Raw genomic sequence first — 25,797 nt, forward strand, 5'->3', positions numbered from 1 at the left:
ACGTTCATGGAATACGTCACGCATGTGAAAATAAGGAATAGGCTGTAGAAAATGGACGGAGAGTTCGTCTGTCGGCGATAGAATTATCAGTCGCGAGAAGAAATGCTCTGAAGGAAAACAAAAATACAGTTCTCCAAGCTTTCTATATTATACAAGTACATTCATTTACATAAAACAAACCAGCAAAGCTAAATGCTTATACATGCACTTGAAGTGACCGAATTAAAGAAAGGGTGAGAGAGACATCTACTTGTCAATAGTGGACCTTGCTTGCATCGGAAGTTTCTTAATACCATAAAATTGTATTGGCTGCAACAGAGCTATCAAATTTCTATTGGACATGTTTTTGGAGTTGGAATACATTTGAAAAAACAAACGAGGAAACCAATGCAATGACGGAATACAAATACAGCTTCCCTATTTAGAATTACACGAATGTAAATAAACTAAAAGTAAATTAGCAATTGGTCAAGTACACGCAATATACAACGCCCTACATTTGCAAAAACCGAAAAACAAGCGGAAAAAGAAAATCGTTATCATAAGTTATGATAATTAATTCAGATTTTGATCGGTAGATAAATTTAATAATTATGCATGTACATATTATTTTCTAAATTTGTAATTAGAGACTTGTCAATGGTTAAATATATTCAAATAAATTCTCATAAAACCCGGCGGGTCACTGTTAAAGGAGGCAGTTCTCTCGCGCTCATCGCAGTGTTTTCACTCAAAGAATTTCTCTCGTCATGGCTCTGATGACATCGCATATTAGGAGAGAATCAGTTTTGACACAAAGTGAGGAAAATTGAATTTGTATTCCCGATTTTCTGAATACGGATCCTAGTTCTACACCTTGTGAAACAACACTTGCAAATATCCTCTCACCTTGTAACGGCAACCTTGCAAATATTCCCCGTGCATCTAACTACAAAATCAGGTAAGAACAATATAAACTTTTTCTGCATATATATGTATATCTGTACATGCAATATTTGTTCCAAAGATTGTTTTATGTATTGGGGGTATTGATAGAGTTGCACAGGGGGCATATGATTACAAAACAACTATAGTAAGAGAGAGAGAGAGAGAGAGAGAGAGAGAGAGAGAGAGAGAGAGAGAGAGAGAGAGAGAGAGAGAGAGAGAGATTAAAAAAATCTGACGTTTCAGTAATTTAACCTACTGACAAGTACTACCAATGTGTACTCTGGAATATTCATAAGCACCAAGTCTTCGTACGTTCGTGTACCATGCTAATTGCTACTGTCATTTAGGAATTTTAATTTGTCATTTACACATGTAACGTCCAACAAACATGCAAATAAATGTCTGACATCCCATTGTTTTGTTGTGACCCCGTTTTGTATACCTATGAATATTCATCAGTTTGTACCAGGATACCCATTATAAACAAGTTGTAAGAACGACACGTTTCTTTTGCAGGATGGGACACTTTGGAAATTTGGTCTTTCTCTTCTCTGTGATATCAGGTAAGAAATATTATAATTATAATGTACATGATATATCTAATATATCAACAAAAGATGGACAATAAGCTGAATTAGTGCTGGATATATCAAAGACTTGACTTTCAACCTTCCTCTTCTTTCTTTACAGGGGTAAGGACACTAGTTCCAGTGAACAAACCCGGGAAATGCCCCGTACCTACATATTATAACGCCGGAGGAGACTGTCAGCAGGATTCTGAGTGCGCAGGCTCAATGAAGTGCTGCCCCCACACCCTGGCGGGCTTCGCGTGCATGGAGCCGGACTCGTCGACGGATGTCGCTGGCGGTCGTCCGGGAGACTGCCCCGTCATCATGGACTCCAAGACAGGGATTGGGTGTGAGAGAGACATGGACTGCATGGAGCCCCAGATTTGCTGTGACTATGGACAAGCTTCGATATGTGTTTACCCCACCGTGGTAGATACTCTCCCAAAGTACAAGGAACCGGTTCTGAAACCCGGATTAGATGGTTTAGGACATCGGTTGGCAGCCACTAATCGTTGGTTGATACAGCAGTTGAAATCAAAGGCGAGGAAGATTAAAATAGAACCAAAAAAATCAAACAAACTTAACCCTCGAATCCAGAAGCTTTTGTCAAAAATATCCTCAAAGAAGTCTGAGCAGCATAAGATCTTCCAGAAACTGACGAATTTTATCAACTGGTTTCTATCCCAAAAACCCAAACCTTTAGCCTTGACACCAAAAAAGATTAAAAATCTAGAAATCCTGAGAAGCACATCGGCCAAGCCTCGCGACATTACAACAGCCCCGACAGTGTCTAAGCAACCTGGTGGGGTCCCTATTGTTCCTTCATCTAAAATAACCAATCCAAAGAAGGTGAAAAAGACACTAGGAAAAGGTCTTGAAGTCAACAATAGCCCCAGTTCTATACTTATTTCAATGAATGTGCTTCCAGAAACTTTAAGCACAGTTAGCCCAAAATCAGTTATTCCGGAAATTCCAGTTATAGGCGTAACGGAGGCACCAATTTTACCTCCATTAAGCGAACCTGAAGCTTTTCCTGATATAAGTATGCTTTTCCCGGAACCGGAAATTCTTGTCCCGGAACCGGAACTACCAACATTACCGACCACGACAGTACCAGTATTAAGTAGTTCGTCGACGTTAAACTTCATTAGTACTACCTCTTCGTCCCCCATGAGTCAAGCTTCTACTGAATCCCCCCGTCCAGAGAGCGACGTGGCTGACTCAAGTCTACCAGAGGGCCTCTCCCTGCCCGAATTTAAACCAATCTGGCACATTATTGATCCAATGTCCAAACAAAAAATACCACTAGGGAAACTTCCTATAGTTGACGCTATTTCCCCCGCAGAGAGAATGTACGAAAACGAGTACGGTCCACCAGAAGATCCCAGTGACGCTTCACAGACGTCGTTCGACAATCACTTCGTAAGCTACCTCCAAAAAACAATGGTACCCCCAGAGTCCAACAGTATCTACCCACTGAACTCTCTGTTATACCCGGAAGTGGAAGTGTTCAAACCGGAAAAGCAGGGTTCATGTCCGGCGAACCTGATGTATCGCCAATGTGAAACAAATTGCACGACCGACGATGACTGTCCAGGGGTAGACAAATGCTGTGACATGGGGTGTGGGAATGTGTGTGTAACCCCGAAAGAGAAGAAAATCTATTAATAAGTTCTTAAGGACTAGATATTGTTCTAGAAGAAAACGTGCCTCATAATTATTAAGCGAAACATGACGCTTCTCTTGTTTATAAAGCCTCAGGTGTGTAAAAATCTCAGAAACTCAGTCGTTGTTACAAGGAGAAAAAAGGACAATTCATTAAAGAATTGATAATCATAGAAGATTAGTATTAACACTGTTTCAGTGATCAGGGCAGCTTTGCATGCTCATATTTTGTGACAAATCAAAATATCGCCCAAGAATTCCATTGTATATATCTTCCATGTTATTTATTTGTTGTTTTCATGTTGATCCAAAATAAATCGCTCTATTCTTGAATTTCTTGCTTGTTCTTTAATGGGGACATTTCGTGTATTATTTCACCGTCGTATGCAAATTACGCGCACGACTGTTCCTTCACAATGTCAGTGTTTGATTGACAGAGGTCGGTATATGAAATTAACATGACAATATTTTTCGAGTACATATCGTTAATATTTATTTGACAGGACTTCTTGATTTAACCAAATTAAAAATTTGTCTAATATTCTGGTGGGAATCTATAATGCCTCTACATGGATCTTCCATTTGCCACAACCTGTCGAAATTGTTCGTTTGTCTATGTGTAGGGCGTGGGGGTGGTGGTGGGGGTCAGGTGCTCGGAGTTTTGGCTAAATGTATATCACAATACCAAACATAACACCTAGCCAATCTTTAATTTTAAGTTATTTCAATGCCCTTGAAAAGATGATTGATTATGTTACTCAGGAGTCTTACATCTTGTAGTAGTTAAAAATTCATCATCATTTAATTTTACTACTGAAAACCGTTGCAAATTTTCTTTTTTTTAAATTTTTTTTTCTTGAATTGATGAATGAACCCACGCGTGCTTTGTAGCTGCAAAAATCTATTGATACAATGTCATAGAGTTTGACGGATTTCTTTCTATTTTGATTAATTATAAAATCATTCAGTTCTGAACCCGATCAAAGACTTCTGTCAGTTACTTAGTTCATTTAAAACCCAGCCAGAAATTAATGAATTTTAATCAAAGGCATTCCTCTCCATATTTAAGAAAAATGATAATGTTCTAATCAGGAACTGATTTTCCTGTGTATGATGCGACAGAATCACAGTGTATAAACGACCCGTGTGGTCGTGTTGTAGTACTGTAATTCCAAAAAGTGAAATGAGTGAATTATAGTGAAATAGAGTAAAATGAGGCTGTGTGTTACGGTAACTAAACGTTGCGGCAGTTGGTCATAAGGTCGATTTTGTTGCATAAAACAGAGGTGAGGTTGTGTGTCAAATATCCGTTGCGGGGGTTGTAAAAAGATTATGTAGGTAAACGGTGCAGCGAAGCTGTGTATAATCCAACAGACGAGGGCTCAGTTTTTTTTTCGGAATACCCTGTTTAAAATTCAATCAGTAACATTGACTCCTCCGTGCTGTTCATTGACGAGTTTTCATTGCCTATCTATCATCATCTATTTTTACAGAATTCTCTCAAAACAGAAAATATTGCTCTTGACACTTTTAAACGTTTCTAGTGCCTTGTTGCACTGGTATTAATAATGTGTCTTAAAATACCGATATCTACACTGTAAACATTTATTACCTAGAGATACTCAAGTTATATTACAGTACATGGGTAGTTGAATTTAGGGAGTAAGTTTTGGGTCAGTTGCTAAGAGAAACTAAGTCACTCCTGGAGGAAAACAACCAAGTCCAAAGCCATGTGGTCAACATAGCCATTGATTGATTGATTGATTGAATGACCGTGTTCTTATTCTGACCCTCTTCTGATATCTATATATTATTCACAATCAAAATGAAGGTTCTCTTTTACGATAGCTTTTGACGGCGATCAATATGAACAGGTGAAAGGGTCAAAGATACCCCATAAGTTAACGTTTTGAATTTACAATCAACTATTCACTTCATGAATCAAACACCAAATAGAAAAATAATTTAAATTATTTCCTATTTTATTAAAATCACACTAGCGCTTCTTCTTGACATTAAAATATAAATCCCACGCTTTCCTATTTCGAATTTTACGAGTTATTAAGTGAGTGCAGAGCATCATCACGGCGCCGTACTTCAAGGCTTCGTACACCACGTATTTCCTCTCCACCCTGCAAAGACAGACAAAGATTTCTTACTTATTTAAATAACCAGTAATATTCAATAATGATAACATATGCCATCATTTACAAAGGGCAAATGCTGTTAGTTCATGTAGGTGATATTTATTAACCTGCTTTGTAAATTAATTGACATAATTCTACATGCCAAAATGATAATTTTCCCTTTTATTCATTACAAATTGACAAACCAGGAAGAGAGACAGACTTAATTAAATTATATAATATACATGCACGCTCTAAACTAAAATTGTAAATTGTAGAAAATTTAAGTATGTCTGAATTTTCTACTATTTAAAGACCTTAAGTCTTAAGTACAATTTTAAGTCCTTAAGACAATCCCTGGACCCTCAGTCTTACTGAATATACCTTATCTGTTGATAAGATACACCATTGGAAATCATAATTTTATGCTGCATATCAAACAGTACATTACATATTATTCCATTCAGATGTCAGAGAAAGATAACCCAATCACATCATAGTACATAGTACACGTGGATTCATCTTTGAAAAAAAAATAAGTCATGACAGAAAGTGAGAAGTCTTCATAAAAAAAAATGTTTATGATTTCTGTTTAAATAGTTAACTATCAACATACTTACGTTGTAAGTTTGTCAACATCCAAATCTACAGTGTTCCAGTTGGCTCTGATTCCATCCAAATGTTCATTTCTTACTATTCCAACCACCACTGGTGTTTTATCTGTAATAAAATATGCAAAGACAATTCTTATTAACAAATTTATTACTGTATACAGGGAAATATTTGCCACTGTTTTATTTTTGCCCATTTCGCCTTTCGTTGTCAGCGGGCAAATTTAGGACTGGTTGAATTCCAATATGCCAACTCCTCTATCTTAAAACACAGCTGTGTCAGGGCAAATTCAAGACTGGCAAAACTGTTGGCAAGAGTAGAATGGCGAAAATTACACAAGGCGAAAATAACCCTGTATTTGCTTGTTAGTAGTATGGAGATCTCTGGTAGACTTTCTAAATAGCAAGTACTGACTGGAGATATCCTGGACCAGTTCTGGAGGAAGCAAACGAATACATCCCATGTTTGTGCACATGAGGAGTTTAGAGTTTTAAAACCAATATCTGTTTATATCAAATAATTAAAAAAATGACACGTTGCTTGAAACCCTTTGTGAGTGGTCAGTGAGTTACCTGTGGGGGTGGGTTCTGCTGCTTTCTTCAGGGAGTAAGCTAGATATCTATCCCTATCACCGATCAGTACTCTCTTGAACGCTGGTAAGGAGTCAAACTCCCTCTCCATGGCCTGCTCTCTGCGTTCTTTATCCAATTCTAGTTCATGCTCTTCTGCAGGACTGTGGGTATAGATAAGGCAAAACAGGAGATCAAAAATAGGTGCACGTTGATAAAAACCTATATTTGATATGGTTCAAATTTTTTTAATAGCTGCCCCCAATTTTAACCAATTTTTAAATAGTATCCTATAAAATTTAAATCTTCATATATCATTTTACACAGGATGCCTATCACTTTAATCATGATATTAGTAATCATTGTCCATTAGCTGTTAATCTATGATGTCATTTAAATGAGCAAACAAATGAAAATATTGTCATTTTTTCTTTATACATGTATTTGCAGTTGGAGGTAAAGAGCGCAGGTCTGCCCAAATACAATTTCTACATATGGTTTTGTTTGTATAATTATTCACATTATACTTAAAATGGGTACTTCAGCAAGCATCCGCTCTATGTTTCCCAGTCAAAAAACCATCAGAAAACACCAATATTGTGCTCCAAAACATTAATTCATCAAAATATTAAGATCTCATTTCTACATTATGACATCAATGTGGTGATCACCTTTTGCATACTTATTTCCCATATAGATTTCAACTATCTTCCACATTATTTTTAAAACTCTTTAGAAAACTTTAATATTGGTGGCAAGAAATGCATAATACCGCATGCATAGTCCTTTTAGGCCAAAAAAAATTAATCATTAGTTTCTCGGGCCAAAATTTTGAAATTTTGATGAGGCAGGCAGGTTTTTTTTTTTTTTTTTAAAGGACAAAATTTACAGTGACGGTAACCCATATTTTATGATTTATTCATCAAGCTGATACATTGGTTAAGTTTAAATATTTCTTTTAATTTGTTCTTTTTAGTTTAAACTGTCTGTTCTTTTTCAAAGCTTAAGTTTTTGCAGATGAACAAACAATGACAAATGGTGTGTGCCCCTGCTTCATTTTGCAGCCCATATTTCCCCTCCACAGTAATAACACAAGTCTGAAATGAAATAGGGGACTTCTTATGGCATTTCACTAGCTGAATTTGCCATATAAAAATTTATCAAATAAAACATTCTTATTAATCTTCATTGCCTTGAGGACAGAAATCAAGGAAAAGTAAATAAGTCAAAAAATTTTCAAACAATAGAATTGTCCTTTATTCCTGCTACTAGGCAATATCACAGAGGCTTCAATTTCTGAAGATAACAGAAATTTCAGTGGTAGTGTTAACAGGGACCAACATGGGCAGATTTAGTGTATGGAGACTGAAATTTTCCCTCACAGAAAGATAGGGAGAAGTTTGAGAAATTAGATGGACTTCCATTCTTTAACAATGGCATAATGCTAAAGATAATATTTGTATACACAGATTCAACCTAAATTTAAATTGGATTAGAAACAAGTCAATTAAATATAAAAATAACTCCTAAAAAATTAAAATCTTATCCAAATTTTTAAATTTAATTTATTAGGTGTATTCATACATTTTGTAGATGAAATGTTTCGTAATTGTTTTGGCTAAATGACAAATAAAACCAGTCTATGTGTTTCAGTGTATTTTGGAGGTATTAGTCATACCCTTTGACCCAATTACAACCGTCATATAGTGGGATCTTTTTAACTTTAAAGATAACTGTAGACAAACGCTTTTATGATTATTTTAGCATTAACTTGGCAAAGTTATTAACTAATTACAAGTTACCAATTAATTATAATATCAGCACCTAAAGTTATAAACATCGGTTGTAATTTTCAGTGCACGGTAGGGGCCAAAGTTGTTGCATCAACCATAAAATTATTTATAACCTCTAAAGATAAGACAGTCGCTAGTTATTAATCACAATAGGGGTTAACTTAGGCTATGAAAATGTCTTTTGAATTAGATAATTATCATTTTATTGCATTAGGGGTTAACTTTCACGATCGTGAAATCAGAATACAGGGCAACTTCAACCTCACTTTCTGAGGAAATTCTGGCGAAGTTACCGACCACAAAGCGAGTACTTATATTTACATAAACTTGTATTTAGCCCAAGTATCCCCCTAAGTTTGTCACTGGGTAGATGTGTCAGATAAAATAACGTTTTCACTGACAGAGACAAGCATTTATTCTCAGCGTTTGTTTACATTGATTCCTTAATAGAGAAAACCGATAATGATAAGATATGAAAAATCCGGAAAAATAACGATAAAAAAGTTTGATGCGGCGATAATTTTACTGATGCGGCGGTGCCTGAGAAACAAATCATTAATTTTTTTTGGCCTTACTGCCATAGTTTTAAGTTTAAAATACAGTTATTCCCCTTTGCAAACCTTGCAATAGATTGAGTACCGGTAAATTAGAATTCATTCTTCAGCAATGATATCAGTCACAATACCTACTCTTTCAGTTCTTTCTTTTGTCTCTGGTACAATCTCCTGGCATATGTGAATTTCTCCCTGAGGCTGGGAACTCCCCAGGTTCTATAGACAACAGCTTCATGTGGTAAATCAGCCAGGTGAAGTCTGCAGTCGGGAATCTTCTTCCTCTGTTACATAATATAACGTCAATTTCAGAATTATTCTGTGTTAAAACCTTTTCCTGTACTTTAATATACCGTTGGCAGGTATTTGGGAATAAGGAAAGATTTTCTTTATAATCTTATATTTATACAGTAAAACTCGGCTATAGCGAAGTCCTAGGAACTAGTGGGTTTATTTCGTTATATCTGTTATTCGTTATATCCGTATAACAAATTAGTATTAATAACTATAGCAAATTCACTATATACATGTTTTCTTTTACGAGACTAAATTTTTACTAATTGGGGCTTTAAATAAAAATACATTACTTTGATACCTTTAACAATCAGATTGTGAATTGAAAAATTTATATAAAATTAAATTCATTCAAACTTTTATGTTAAATGGTAGTGCCAACTTTTTAAACTGTAAAAAAATTCGTTATAAAAGTGTTTAATTTGGTAATCATTCACCTCTTCAGGACTCAAAATAATTTCGCTATATCGTTAAATTTGTTATATACGAATTCGTTATAACCGTAATATTTTGCAAAGATTTGTGAAGAATTTTACCGAAGACTCAAAAAAACTTTGCTATATCTGAGACAGATCAGATATCCTAAGATAAAATTACAGAAAATAAAAATAATACCTGAAGTTTGTATAATATTTCCCGAAACAGCCAAGCCTATCAGGGAATCTCACCTCATTATAAGCTTGTCTAAAGTCTGCATCAGGGGCTAGTCCTGTCTGCTTTGACTTTAGAGTCATCTGTTTATACAGCATAGTTGCTACAAGTCCATCCTAAAATATAAACATTACTTGAAAATTTTTTAAAGAATTTAACCAAGTAATTTCTCTTTTGATTTCCATAACTTTCATTTTCCAGTTAAACTTTTGGTTAATCAGTCAAATTTGACCGGTACAAATGTGAAAGGGTTAATGACATGTGAGCAAAAAAAAGCTGAGAAAATATATGCAATATGTGTAACAAAACAGCTTACCCCAAAAACTGTCATACAGAACACCCACAGGTTCAGAGCCAATGGAGAAATATCACGTTTCTTCAGGGCGTCTTCTTCTTTAAGTTTGATTTCATCTAATTTAGAAGAACTGCATTGCAAAGAAACTACACTTGGACGCAGTTGTTGTATAATCTAAACGAGAGAAACAAAAAAATAATGATAACAAAACGGTTGCATTGCATATGTTTATGAAATAGCTACATAATTTAATGTGTAAATTAAAATTAATGCAAAGAGAATATAAATCAAAAAGTTTTTGTAATACCATATTTAGTTATCAAAATTTATTTCTTGAGAATACTGGCCTTTTGATGAAGATTATCTTTCATGAATGTAACATAAAAATGAAGAAAAGTGTGTCTTGGACATTTAAACAGTGTACCAGTATTGAATGGTACAATTTGCCTTCTCATTTCATACTCCGGACAAAAATTATATGATTAAGTTGAGTCGACAAAGCTTTATATTATTTACCTTGGATACATTTAGAAGACATTTTCTACAGAATCCATTGGTTCCCAATACATAGACCTTACTCCCCCACTCTGTTGTCAACACTTCACAGTTCTTTGGTAAAGGTTCTCGATTGATTGACTGAGGAACAGTCTGGTCAGCTGCCTAAAAAAGAAAACAAGCTTATTATTATTATTAATACCAGTTTGGCGCTTATTTATATCTGAATTCATTAAAATGACCTGGACACAATTTGAAATGCAAAATTTCATTTTTCATTTCTTAAGTTTAAAATGATTTATTTGAAAATGTGTATTTTGAATTACTGAACAAAATTTGAATGTTAGAAGTCATGTCATAAGCAAGATACAGACCTATGAAATCACTGTTGACATGTGTTATCAAAACTTGAGTAACAGTGTAATTATTTGTTTACAAATAATGTAAGAAATTACCGGTATGAGTATACATACAATTTCTTTAACAAAATGACTCCTTGCAAACAAGACAAACTGAACAATAACAAGACTTGAGCTTAGCAGGTTTACATAACAAAGAATTTCAAACTCTGTATCTACATGTAGCTTGCTTGTAACCCAATTTTTGACTTTCATGTAAAATACCCATACTAAATGGAAAAATGAAAATTTGAAAATTTGGAGCCAAATTGTGTCAATTAGGTCAGAGTTCATAAATCTGTGTGGTTATTTTATATTTCCTTTTAGTATAGTAGATTATAATGGTTAGTTGATTATCTTTTTTTACTACTCATCTCTATGAAGGTTTACACTAAGATATGTAGAGTTCAAAACATAATTTTAAGCAACCATCCACATGTATATCTTCATATTGACATGATATCCTGAATAAATGATGATTTAAGATTTTAGCCAGTCTGTACATTAAATTAGTACTGTAAGAGAATTATTACTATGAACTACGGAGATTTATGAACTACTGTTTTATGATTGTTTATGTTTATATAACTTTATAGAATATGATTATCAGATTGGTACCAACTGCCAAATGGGAAATCATAAAATAGCCTGTTTGGGCTATAATACCCCATATAACTACATAGTTCAAAAGATATGCGTACAGTATAATATGTAAATCATGAAGAAGGGGAGAATGCATATGCACATTACCCCACATGCATGTCCTACCGGCATAACTCGAATTTACTCTGTCGTTATGCAGTAAATATCAGAATTCAAAGTGAAAACGAGAACTAATAACAAAACTTTAGTTAATGAAACACAGAATGTTAGCACATATACCTTAGATTTCCCGAAAAACATCTAAAAATGTAACTTTTGACACTTTTTAGTTGATAACTGTAACAGTAACTCGTGTAACTGTATGTTTTTGTTTAGAATATTAATCACGTCGAGCCCGACAACTTAAACTACATGAAGGATATGCTGTCACTTTCTCGATTTATTCACATGATTCTGTGTGCCTTTTGTGTAAAAGTGAATATTCAACGAACATTTTCTTTTTAAATTGTTTAAATTCAACTGATTTTTTTGCGTTCCAGGTCTTTGTGTGTCAGAGAGAGAGAGAGAGAGAGAGAGAGAGAGAGAGAGAGAGAGAGAGAGAGAGAGAGAGAGAGAGAGAGAGAGAGAGAGAGAGAGAGAGAGAGAGAGAGATTTATGATTAGGTGAGCGTCCGTAGCTCAATCTAAGGCTGACTCTATTTTGGCACAAAAACTTGGTAATAAGTAATCAATGAACATTTAAAGTTTGGTCTGTTTAAATGACAGTTTGAGTTTTTACCGATCATCACATTTCTTTCTGTTACCATCGAGACGCTTATTATCAATTCAGCAGTTGAATCATATAAACTCTTAGTGCAATTGGTTCATAAAACCACCAATGAATGTAATAGTACCAATTAAGATGTAAGAAATACACCAATGCACGAAATGAACTGTTTTCAAACCTTTTAAATTTAAATCAAATTAACATTATTAATTGTCATCTAAATTTTGTGGGGAGATGTATCTCTGTAAATTTAAACCAACGTTTTTTTTTAGCTGTTTAAAGATCAGAGTTTCCAGTCTTACTGTCTAGACCAAATTCAAACAGAACTGTTCATAAATACATGTGCGTATGTTTAATAATTTAACCACTCTAGTAATATCCATTTCTATGTACTTTCCATTCTATACTACTATACATTGGTAAATTGTCATACTTCGTAAGAACCTCGTAAGTTGTTAGAACTTGTGTTCGAACCATTTGTATCTGTTTATGCAATAAAATATGTTCAAACCAAGTGCAATTGATCATAACTGTTAGTGATTTATATGTATATTTTTTTCTGCAAAGTTTACTACAACTAACTTTTTTATGTCATGCACTGATGCGATATAACATCACTTGACGGGATATATCTCAACTTGATCTCTATTCAACCAATCTATTCAACAGATTCTAGATTCAACAGCTTTTTTTACATGCAAGTAAAATTTTCAATACGTAAACTTACATAAACATGATTTGTAAAAATTAGATAAAATCTATAAATCAAATAAACCAGAGACAGAAATATATCGGATAATGACATTTATGTTAATTTTTTTTTTACATACTTGTATTTGCATATGATCCGTTTTTTCACCCCCCCCCCAAACCCATAAAAGTATAATCATATAATTTGAAGTAATTCAAAGCTTCATTTTTGTTAAATTTTCAACAATTCAATAAAACTTATTCATTCTTTGGTTAAAATGTCGATGCAACTTCCTCCATAGAACTTCCGATGTAATAAATCAATTATCTCCAAATTCTTATATGGGTTAAAGGGAAGTATATTAACATGCATGGGGGTTCCCTGAAATTTGTTGCCCTTTCCAAATATAATCGTAAGCATCAATTTTGTCAATAAAAACCCAGACTCTTGCATTTCCGTATTACCCCTCTGACTACATAACACAAATATCATATATGAATCTCGGATTATTGGACGGTTGTAAATGCCTGTATATTGGGGGCTTTGCTTGTCTAAGTTCTACCATTTCCTTCTTGAAGTAGCCACTTTATATTAATGATCAAACAAACGAGTGCAACACCAATCATTGAATATCGTCGGATACCGATGTTTCGTTCATGTCTAGAAGGTCGCGGGACATCCCCTCTTTTTTGAGTTCTAGAAAATGCTATCATATCTTTCTGGTTTTTCCAATTAGTCAAAGATTTCCGTGTGTGCACGTACATTTACACACGGAATTTGCAACAATAGGAATTTTTTGTTTTTCCTTCATATTTTATTTCACATGGAAATAGATACGCTGAATATTAGGCTTAAGAATCAATTCCTCTAGAACAAAGTTGTATTATGAATTGGGATGGGATATGTTATCAGAAAGAAGAAAAGTGCACAAGTTAATTTTGTTTTATAAGATGGTAAACCACATGGTACCTACTTACCTTGAAAATCTTTTAGAACCATGTATTCCACCTATAACCCCATATCCTTTAAGAAATCATGATGAATCTACTTACACTATCCCTCAAGCCAGAACAACATCTTATTTAAAAAGTTTCATACCATCTACAGTTAAGCTATGGAATGATCTTCCACTAGCTATTAGAAGTCTTCCAAAGTTGGCTTGCTTTTCAAATGCTATTAAGAAATATTTTTTTAAGACTCCAACAAAACCTTTTTAATTTAGGGAATCGGAGGGAAAACATTATACATTGTCAACTAAGAAATAATGCTAGCAGTTTAAATGCTGACTTATTTTGTGATTTTATTCGAGAAAATTCTGTTTGTGATTATTGTGGTTTTCATACTGAAAATGCAAATCATTTTTTCTTTGAGTGCCCAAAATATAATGATGAAAGAAATTGTTTCTTTCATCAAATATCTATGTTAAATCTCCAAAAACCAATTACCTTAGATCTATTACTGTATGGAGATAATGATGTTTCATATGATGAAATAGTTAAATTGTTCAAGCTTGTACATGAATACATTAAAAAATTCAGAAGATTTGTGTAAAGAAAATAATGTAATTAACACATATACTGAAAATGTAAACAAAATTATGCATATACCTATATTTATATATATATGCTGTAACCTTATTGACAAAACTTGTTAATTCTGTTCTACTTTTGTTATAACCGGTTTTGTCAATTTTATCTTTTTTTCCCCCTCTTTTTTTCTTTTGTTCACTTTGCTACACAAAAAAAATCATGTATTCTTAATTGTATCATTTAACTCCACAATTCTTGTATTTTATACATATGACTACCTTGTACCTAGTGGAGAAGGCTTAAATAGGCTTTGCCTGCTGCCCAATCCTATTATGTAAATATTATTTTGCATAATAAAATATGTTCAAATCTAGAATATCTGCATAGCTTCATTGTCTAAAATATTGGTGCAACAACAGAAACCATTTGTTTTTATCGTCACACCCCGTACATATTAAGGAAGGAGTCTTTTCTGGTTATTGACTTGTCAGACGTAAATTTAATTAATTGTTCATTAAATCAAGATGAAAGGAAATTAAAATAGGATATTTTTCTTTCTTTTTTATTATCATACAACTTGGCATAGAAAAAGTAATCAATGTTAAGAATCTAACAAGGACTATATTTTTGGCGTAATATTGGCGTAGGAAAATATCACATGTTTCGCAATTCAGAATTGCTGCAGATTAATGGGTCTGTTTTAGCATTTTAAAAACAATAACAATAATGTGTGATTTTTTCACTAATGTAAACTAATGATATGATACTTGGGTTTCGGAATATGCTTTTAAAATATGATTTGCCTATCAAATTATATTTTATAAGCTTTGTAATGCGCCCATTCTATACATTGATGTTTGTGAAAAAAGCACTAAAATAAGTTTTTCTCTCTTATAAAATGGTCAATATATTAGCTTTTCTGTCAATTTATATCTTTATATAAAACCTTCATTATACATAAAAATCAGAAATATTTTGTTATTGGAAGCATAAAAAAAATAATCAAAATTTCTTCAAAATTTAAGAAATTTAGAGGAAATGCGGGCTACGCAATATAAATATAAGTATAGAAATTAATTCCAATTTAGTAGTATAAGCTAATAGACATTCTTATATTCTATCATTTCATTGAAGAATAAAATCTTCAAATCTTAAACAAATGTCTACAAAACAACAAAGAGCTACCCTTATTTCTATCATCTTTAACTTTAAGGAAAAAAGGTAGTGACCTTGACCTGACCTTTATGCGAAAACAAAAAGGTCAAATTTGATTAAACTGATAAAATCATTTGGTAATATGATCCGTTTGACTGTGTCAAAATTTCATGAATTTCTTATTATAAGAAGTATTTGATAATGAGAAGACTCCTTCCTTAAGACCACCACCAACAATTACAGAAGTTAAAATCTAAAATCAAGAAACGTTAAAAACTAGCCCGATTCTACATTTATGAAATAGACTTCAACCTCGTGGTATTATTATTTTTTATTTTTTAATACGTAGAGATCAATATTTAAAAGACAATATCGTTCACAATCTACTTCCTCTTTGCCAGGTCGAACCAAGCTTAATTTTTGGAGGTCAAATATTCCCTCCAAAATAGGAGGAAAGATGCTCACCCAAAAGGTGATCTGAAATATCAGTGCCGTTTCTGTTCATTTTGATACGAATTGTTGCACTGATCAGATGATTGTAATGAAATTAATTTGTACCGTATGGATCTAAACTTTGAACTTTTGAATCAGTCAAAAAGTATTCCGGGATGCTTCAGGAAAAGTTTGAAAGAAACGCAAAAGGTTGTCGGGATTTGCCATGAAAAAAAAAAACAACAATTGTTTTTTTTCTTAAGAATGAGACTCATCGAAAAATACAGCTTATATATTTAATTTTAAAATTTTTTGGATTAGGATGAGTTACATCGTACTTAAAAGAATCCAAAATTAAGATAATTAAATGATTGTTAAAAATACAACATTTATTAACAGCTTATTAAAAATTTCTATTTCTAAGAACGTCATGAAATGCATCGTTTTTAATACATATAAGACCCGTCCTCTATTAAAAACTAGTATTTTATGACGCCTTTGTTCTCCGCTGTCCAATCTTCATAAATAGAGTGATTGTAAATTAAAAGTCTCACCAGTTTGTAAAACAAAATTTGTATTTAAACTCACTTTGAAATCTGATCTTTCATTTATGACATTGAACTAGGGGCAATATATATTGTGAAATATCAACCAACTGCCACTGAAGGGAATACCACTGAAGGTATATATTTTGACATATGTTAATTTAATTCTAGGTTTAATCGGACACTATTTGACACTACAACTATTCTATTAGTTGATATTTTGTAGAAGAAGGTTTTGTAATCCAAAGTTGTTTGCACAGACATTATTATTCAACTTAATTGAAAAATATAAGTGTACTGTGACCATCAATATTGTTTGATTTATTCAATATTTTTTTTTACTCAGTTTTCGTGATTTCATGGGTCATTTCAACCACGACTTAACCATCTTATTAATTTTATAAAAAGTATATTTTGATTCGATGTTTATTATTCATAAGAATCTTAATATTTTATAGAAGTTTGAGATTTGATGTTTATTATTTATTTAAGAAATAAAAACAACGTTATTTAGTGAACATGGCGTTATGAATAGCAATTGCTCTGTTGGCATATTCCATGATGCGCGCTAGCGCATCATGGAAAATATGCCAGCAGAGCAGTTGCTGTTCATAACGCCATGTTCACTAAATAATCGTTGTTTATTACTTATATTAGCATTTTACCACTCGCAAATGCCCTGTATTAGCCTAGACCTTGACAGTTAGCTATTACATCAAAAATAAACATTCAGACTGTAATGTATTTTAATTCACATAGATTTTTTAACAGAATCAATGGTATGTTATAACAGTAAATCTTTTAAAATGTTATTAAAAGACAGGTTTTAATATTAAATACATCAATTTTATGGAGTTGGAGAAAAAAAACACATGATGTATCGTATAGTGGTTTAAATCTATAACGTCATGGAAAAGTATATGACGTCAGACCTTTATGACGTCATAGTATACAGACGGAGCAATTGCGATTATAGAAAAATAATTGCAGTTCCTCCCTATGGACTTACAGTGGGAAAGAACAATGCATATGCAAATATATGAATATATCCGAAAAACTGCGTTCAAATGAACATGTAAAATGTAAAAATCCGTGAAAATTACATAAAATCCACCATATGTATCTTTGGATGTTAGGACTTGACCTAGGTGGTTAGCATACTTTGTACGTTGTACTGATATTACTGTTGATGTAAGCTGTTGCATTAATAAATACATGTACCGCTGTACTATCATCGTGTGAAATGTTCCCATTGGACAAGACACCTTTTCCCGTTGAGTGACTTTGATCTGGACACCCTTAATTGACTCATAGTTTATCTTAGTAATCCGTTAATTGAAATAACTCTTTATATTACTTTTCTGTTATTTTCTATTGTTAAAAATGTTTTGTTATCTTTATGTTATTGGTTGCCATGTTCGGCAGTTGGAGAGCGACGGTAAAGGCGCTGCTCGTACCACCGACTCCCGACCTCGCGGAATATTGTAGTAAGTTTGTGGAGTTTTAATAAATCTTGTAAAACGTATACCGATCGACTTGTACATTTTCCGCGGGTCACAGTACCGTGGTCCAAGGAATTGTCCCGGCAGACTGGTCCTACATATATCTCGCTTTCAGAAATCTGCAAATGTCTTGGTCGAAAGTGTCAAAAATCAACCTAAACAGATTCTGCATGATTGTTCCGGAACACGACATGAACAATAATATCATTAACGAAAATGATTATAATTTAAATTGTGTGTGTGATAACTTTGCGTATCTCTTCATTTTCAGGTGCATAATAAAAGTGTGTTCTTATATGAAATTAACATTATATGTAATGTGTTAGTTCAGAAAGAGTGATTTTAGGAATTGGATAGGGTAAAATGCTAAAATGGAGCCTACGCGTCATCGTTTCTCGGTATTTTAAACTATGCATAAAGCCAAAAAATAAGTACGATTTGCTCAGTTATTCGAGGCGGCGATGGATTTTTGAATAGGAATTTATTGATAGAGCAATTAGAGAAACATATGACAATTTTTAAAGTGTTATTTCTTTAAAAATTTATTTTTACTAGCGAATATATATAAATCACAATATTCCAATTTTTTTTGAGAGAAAAAAAACATCAACTGTGATATTAACCTTAGAACAAACAACGAGGTAAACATTTCTTTATATTTCACTATTTTGTGACATTTTGAAAATAGTTTGCACGTATATGGAAGAAAAAAGAAAATGCAAACAAATATAGGAAAAAAACTTGAAAATTAAGCACATTTTAACAAAGTCGCAGAGTTTTCCAAAGTAAAAAGAAATAACTTGTTTATTATCTTAAAATAAATGATACAGTTTTGAAACTACATGCAAAAAATTTCATCAAAATTTATTCAGTAGAAAAAAAAAATAGACTCGACTTCGTTTAAAGTTTTGGAGAAACGTACACACACCAGACTGAGCGAATCTTCATTAATTTTCAAACCATATATATGATATTGGAAAACTATGGATTAAATTTGTAACTGATGGTTGTATCTTTATTTACGTAGTATCTATTAGATTGTTGTTTATAAAAGTTTTATGAATCCTTCGTTTATTTGAACAGATATACTTGACCTTTCTCAGTCAATGAAGGCTTTGTATTGCACGCCACCTAGCGGTGTTTTTGCAAAGTTGACAGTTCGTTCAATATCTAACGTAGTCTATTTGATGTTAGGTTGAAAGTTCATTATCGTTCTGGGCTGAAACTTGATTCATTATCTTAATGTTGACAAAACTTCACTATTGTATTTTTAGCTTGATCGAATATAAAAAATGAACAAAACTAGAAAGGCTTGTAATTTATGTTTTCATTTGTTTAGATATTTAGGTTTAAAATAGTTTTATTTTAAGCTAATAAAATGTGTTAGTTAATCATAAACACAAGAAAACTGGGATCAACCTTTTTTTTCAATCGTATGTTTGTTAAAAAAGTTAAAGCGTAGCAAGAACCCCCCCCCCCCCCCCCCGGAAAAAATCCACTTCGCCCTAATTTTTTGTTTTCCAGTTAAGTTTTGCTTCTTGTTTTTATATACATAATTATGTTCAAAGTATCTTCCTTTTGAAATTATATTTGCCTGTCATGTATGATATTACAATAACAAAATTTGAGTTTAAACAATATTTTATTTCAAAATAAAATAGGGTCGGACAGCAGGCATGGCCTATTTTGTCCTCTCCTTACAAACAAGATTATAATAACATTGTGTAATTAGATTAATAATACAAGTATGGTGCACGAAAATATACGATGTTTAAACAGAAGATGCATATACAACAAGAATTGAATGACAAAGGAAAAGTACAAAAAAGAGGAAATAATGAAGAATTTAAGAAAATAGACAAAAAAAAATTAAAGAGGTAACAAAATAAACCCACAACACAATTCATTGTCTTTTGTTATACTCTAATAAAATACTTTTACATATTGATATCATTTATCTGTGTACAAGCAGCATCAAAATAGAGAAATATTTGTTTATTAACAGTAAAGTTACATTGGTTACTTATTTCTACAGATAATGGTATGATTAAATTGTGTACAGTATCATTACTTATTTGGTTTGCTACTGACTGACTACAGAAATATATTGGGTTGATCAATCTCATAGATGACGAGGCGAAGCCGAGCCGTGTATGAGAATGATCAACCCAATATATTCCGACAGTAAAAGTGGACATAATTTTTTTGGGGTCTTACAGATAAATTATCGAGATACTTCTCAAAGCCAAAATTAGGTTTCAAAATTTTATATCCATGACCTCAATAGGAACAATTTATATCATTGGAGCATATATGAACAAATTGGTCTTTTAATCCCTGATTTACAGTAGCAGTTAACCATTATATATAAAAAAATTGGTTGTGCCATGGCTTTTATGAACCTATTCATACAAATACTTTTTTGCTTTAGTAATTTTTGATAATACGATACTCAAGTATAGATCTTCGAATTTTTTAACATTTTCAATAATTTCTTCTTTTTAGTTAAACAAATCTTTTTTAGTGTTGTAGCTTTGGAGAAAATTAGTAGATTATTGAAGGGGACAGCATATTCCAGTTCCCCGAGAGCAACCCTATTTTTCGAGGCGAAACCAGGGATATAGGATTACTCAAGAAGAACTGGAATCTTGCTGTGTCTATTTTATACCAGTACAAACAATGCATCAAAAGACTAATTAATGTTGTCATACAGAAACTAGACACTTTAACATTAACTTCAACACGGTAAGATTGGCGATATTAAGTAATCTTTTTGTTGTATTTATGTAAAATGCAATTTTCAGAACTGAATTAGTAATGTGTATTTTCCTATATCATAAGCTTAAGTAAGGCATCTTATCATAAAGCATTGCCTTAAACCTAACGGGTTTTGGAGAAACGTACACATACCAGGAAATCTTCATTTATCATCAAACCATATATGATATATGCATGTAGAACTCTCATTGTGAATATTTCATACATAGGAACATTAGACAGAAACCACATGCATACAATAGCGAGAAAAGCTCGCCCCTCCCCCCAAGAAAATCGACTCGCCCATTATTTTTGGTGTTTGGATTAGTTTAGCTTCCTGTTTTTATATACATCTATTTAAAGTTTCTTTGGAGATTGGTGTCAGGTAGGGTATTACAAATACCAAAAATGTTATTAACTATGCAGTTATTATGAATTTTTTAAGACATTCGGTAGTTTCAATATATTTTCCTTGAAAGTCTTCACACGCATACTCCAGAGAATATTAAAATTTACCAGATTTAAGTCTATATAAATTAATTATTGGGATTGAATAGAGCATTGCGAATTCTTCCAAGAGGAGTTATACAGTGCACTTGTTGATTAAGGAGGTTGGTTCTTACTATTTATACCCTTGATATTTTCATGAATTTTCTTGCATGAAATATTACTTCTACGTGCATGACAATTTTTAATATCAAGGAAAAAATTTCTTTACCACTTCGATTTCCGTAAAGGTCTTGTCAAAAGATAACCATATTTTAGTATAAATTACATTTCAAATTTGTTGGAAAGGAGCTAAATATTCACTTTTTAATTTTTGGTATTTCTAGTCTAGTGATTTTTTCCCTCAAATATATGAAATCTATTTCAAACTGTCACCAAATCGTGAAATTGAAAACTCTTAACTTCCTGGTTTAGTCCAGGTCATATATCAAAGCAAAGGTTTTTTTAAATTTTCCATCTCTCATGATTTGATATGTTTGGTAAATATTGACTTAGATAAATTAGTTTCGACAGAAATTATACCAATAAACTGCTGATATTTATCTTTCGATACCATGTCAATTTATTTTTAAATAAAAAACCCTTGGTCCTGCGAGTAAATGAGCTAGTTAAACATTTTCTTTATATTTGAACATGGTCTATAATACTGTGGAAGGATGCTGTTGCTTGCCCCTTTCTAACATTTTATCCGTTTAAACTCATACACTCACACTTTTTCAACTCATAAACGCTTTATATAATACTTATTTTTAATAAAAACACAAAACAAAAATTTTTGTTACTTTGCAACTATAACTGCATGAAAATGAGATATTGGGCAAAGTCATCTGCTCTGGAACTTTTTACTCGGCCTCTTTTAGCTAAATATTTTGGTCACATAACATATAGGCATAGGAATATGCCTCCAACACTTCTGTGAAAGGGTTTATCTTATTTTCAAATTTTAAAAATCGTATGTCCTAATGCACTAACAACCAGTATTTATCATTCTAGGTATGGATTCGGTTCGTTATCTTCTGAGCAGTTTCTGTCTCCTGACATTACTGTTGATATACACAGACTGTTGTGATGACCAAAATGCTTGCAACTGTACTGTGGTTCAAGGAACACTTTCCGCAGACTGCTCTAACATTGGTCTCAAAAGCTCGCCTGTGTTTTGGCCGAACGTAACCAGCATCAATCTTAGCCACAATAAATTAACATACTTACCTCAAGGGTCAACTCTTCCTTCTTATTTAACTTTTTTGGATCTTTCGTACAATGAAATAAAGCATATTTTAAACAAAACATTCAAGGGACTATGGAGGCTTTCTGATCTTCGATTAAATGGTAATAAACTTGAAGTGCCTGTAAATCTAGATAGGAACGTTTTTGCAGACTTAGAGAACATAAAGCACCTGGATTTGTCTAACAATCCCGAACTCACTTTCCGGATAATGCCGATCATAACATACGGGTTAAGAAACTCTCCAATTGAAATTCTTCGCTTAAATAAAATCCATTGTACATTTGGGCCGAGTACAGAACTCAGGGTAAATGATTTGAGATATCTTAAAAACACCACCCTAAAAGAACTCCATATATCGAGCAATAGGCTGGAAATAGTCGAAGAAAGAGCTGTAGGCTATTTGCCTCAAACAATTAAAAGAGTGTCGATTGCTGATAACAAAATCACATTTGGATTGTATCTTTTGGAACTCTTCTTTCTAAAAAATTTAGAATGGATCAACGCTACTATGCAACATATGTCCCACAATCCTCGAGAAGTTTTGAAGTCATTTTTCGTCTTCTCGTGTAACAACAAGAGAAGAGACAATTCAGAAGAATCGACTTCTGAAACAGCAAACATGCCCTTGAGATATCTGACCAATTTTCAGAAACAAGAATTTTCTTCCGCAAGAATGAATTATACTTTTCCAGTCCCATATAATTTGAAAACATTGTTCATTAATAAGATCGGACTTGGATATTCTATTCCAGAGATGAGATTTACTAGAAATAATATAGAAAATTTATATACGCAAGGTAACAGTCTACGGTCTTGGATCGGTCCAGTTAGGTCTCTAGAAAATCTTAAAAGATTGGATATGTCGAACAACTTTTGCACTTCTGTGTCAGATTACTTTTTTCAACATTTAAATTCAATTGTCGAATTATATTTGAACAATAATTTGTTGGGATTTAGTCTTGCTTCAGATAGAGAGGGGAAAATCTTCAGATATCTGAACACCCTGAGACATTTGGAACTGAAAGGAAACAAAATTGCAAGTCTACCGACAGCTGTTTTCGTAAATCTTACAAATCTTAAATATCTCGACTTGAGCAATAATCTGTTAACCTCTATTGATTTTAACATTAGTCATTTGAAATCGTTGACCTATTTGAATCTATCATCCAATCAAATCCAATATCTATCTGATTCAACAATGGATGCTTTCGATCAGCATTCGGATCAAGCACCTATAACGTTAAGCTTTTTGAACAATCCATTTCTGTGCGAATGCAAAACTCTCAAGTTTTTGCACTGGATGGATCAAAAAGAGAATTCTAGTAAAATTCACATGAACGATTTTAATGAATACACATGCAAAAAAGAAGGGACGCTCATAAAATTTGTTGACATTCAACAACATATCAAAGAACTGGAAAAGGAGTGTGCCTCTTACAAAACTCTGATATTTCTTGTGACATCCTGTATCCTCCTCTTCCTCTTCATTCTGACGACAGGATTGGTTTACAGGTACAGGTGGAGATTGCGATATTTTTACTACATGACAAAAAGTCGATATCACGGATATAAGTCTGTCCGAGGTGAAGACGAGCAAATGGATTTCAAATATGATGCATTTGTTTCGTATGCCGATGAAGATTTAAGTTTTGTCCAGCAAATGACATCGAAGTTGGAGGGAGAGAAGGGTATCCGTTTGTGTATCCATCACCGTGATTTTGTCCCTGGGTACGACATTGCTGAGAACATAATCACCGCCATCAACAAAAGCAGGAAAACGATTGTTATCTTATCACCAAATTTCATCCAATCCGATTGGTGTATGTATGAACTACATATTGCCAAAATGGAAGAGATATATAATAGGGACAATGAGAACGTCTTATTCCTGATTTGCTACGAGGAAATTCCTGCACCGAAGATTCCGCTTTCCATCATGGACGTCATTCATCAAAAGTCGTACCTAGAGTTTCCCAATGATGAGTATGGTAACACAGTGTTTTGGAATAAACTTCATGCAACTCTTGTATAGTTGTTCAGCGCTCACTGGTTCCTTTTTTAGTGAGAATAGATTTAATGAATCTAGAAAAATTAAGTTGACTGTATCAGCCCACAATATTAACCTTACTTAAGTGTTATTGTGTTGACTGGAATAAAGATAAAACAAGAAAAACAATACCTGTAATTATTCCTTGTTTATATTCTATATCTGATAATCCTTTTGCTTTTTATTAAATCTCTTAAGTTCAATTAAGTAATATTCATATGTAATATATAAAATATGTTAAATAATTCTATTTTTCAATAAAGTTCATGGAAATAAATATAATTTTGTTCCTGGGTGAAAGTATGTATCTTCTTTATGTAGAGGTGTATGAATTATATATCTTCTATATGTAGAGGTGTATGAATTATATAAACACTTAAGCTTTTTAGCTCACCTGAGCTGAAACCTAAGGTGAGCTATTCTGATCACATTTTGTCTGTCGTCCATCCGTCTGTCTACCCGTCTGTCTGTCCGTAAACTGTTCACAATTTCAACATCTTCTCCAGAACCACTTGGCCAATTTCAACTAAACTTGGCACAAAATATTCTTAGGCAAAGGGAATTCAAATTTGTGAAATTTAAGGTCCAAACCCTTTTACAAGGGGAGATAATTAGGTTTTAAAAAAAAAGAACTATTTGGCAAGTAAAGCGTAAACTTGTGAGAAAGCATCCTCAGGTAGTGTACATTCAAAGTTGTGAAAGTCATGATCCCCGGGGGTGTGGTGTGACCACAATGTGGGGGGGGGGGGGGGGGGGGCGAATTTTTACAAAGGAATATATAGAGTAAATCATTATGAATCTTCTTCTCGGAAACTTATCAGCCAGGGAAGCTGACACTTTGTGTGGAAGCATCATCAGATAGAGTTGATTAAAAGTTGTAAAAATCATGATCCCTTGGGGTATGGTGGGGCCAAAATGGGGGAGGTGGTTCAAATTGTACATAATATTAATTTAAGTAAATCTTTAAAAATCTTCTTCTTAGAAACTAGTCAGCCAGGAAAGCTGACACTTGTGTGGAAGCATTTTCAGCTAGTGTAGATTCAAAGTTTTGAAAATCATGACCCGAGGGTGTAAGTTGGGGCCACAATTGG

The 25,797-nt window shown here is 33.1% G+C and overlaps 3 protein-coding genes across 5 annotated transcripts; 2 read left to right on the forward strand and 1 right to left on the reverse strand.

Moving 5' to 3' along the window:
• Positions 1-737: 737 nt before the first annotated feature.
• Positions 738-3,415, forward strand: LOC128159164 (uncharacterized). The gene is made up of 3 exons (XM_052822222.1): positions 738-940; positions 1,444-1,490; positions 1,618-3,415. The coding sequence occupies exons 2-3, from the start codon at positions 1,445-1,447 to the stop codon at positions 3,162-3,164; spliced, it is 1,593 nt and encodes a 530-aa protein (XP_052678182.1). The 5' UTR covers positions 738-940; position 1,444; the 3' UTR covers positions 3,165-3,415.
• A 1,719-nt stretch (positions 3,416-5,134) lies between these two features.
• LOC128159168 (traB domain-containing protein-like) lies at positions 5,135-11,897 on the reverse strand. Its single transcript, XM_052822227.1, has 8 exons — positions 11,828-11,897; positions 10,569-10,712; positions 10,074-10,226; positions 9,775-9,873; positions 8,951-9,096; positions 6,472-6,632; positions 5,908-6,007; positions 5,135-5,293 (listed from the first exon to the last, which is right to left on the reverse strand). The coding sequence occupies exons 1-8, from the start codon at positions 11,846-11,848 to the stop codon at positions 5,158-5,160; spliced, it is 960 nt and encodes a 319-aa protein (XP_052678187.1). The 5' UTR covers positions 11,849-11,897; the 3' UTR covers positions 5,135-5,157.
• Positions 11,898-16,720: 4,823 nt separating this feature from the next.
• Positions 16,721-24,957, forward strand: LOC128160365 (toll-like receptor 4). 3 transcript variants are annotated; one of them, XM_052823675.1, is made up of 2 exons: positions 16,721-16,802; positions 22,425-24,957. In XM_052823675.1, the coding sequence occupies exon 2, from the start codon at positions 22,427-22,429 to the stop codon at positions 24,689-24,691; it is 2,265 nt and encodes a 754-aa protein (XP_052679635.1). In that variant the 5' UTR covers positions 16,721-16,802; positions 22,425-22,426; the 3' UTR covers positions 24,692-24,957. The 3 variants fall into 3 exon arrangements, with proteins under 3 accessions (XP_052679635.1, XP_052679634.1, XP_052679636.1); XM_052823674.1 differs by lacking the exon at positions 16,721-16,802 and adding an exon at positions 18,079-18,152; XM_052823676.1 differs by lacking the exon at positions 16,721-16,802 and adding an exon at positions 20,696-20,912.
• Positions 24,958-25,797: the final 840 nt, after the last annotated feature.

Source organism: Crassostrea angulata, chromosome 8, assembly GCF_025612915.1.
Source record: "Crassostrea angulata isolate pt1a10 chromosome 8, ASM2561291v2, whole genome shotgun sequence".
NCBI lineage: Eukaryota > Metazoa > Mollusca > Bivalvia > Ostreida > Ostreidae > Magallana > Magallana angulata.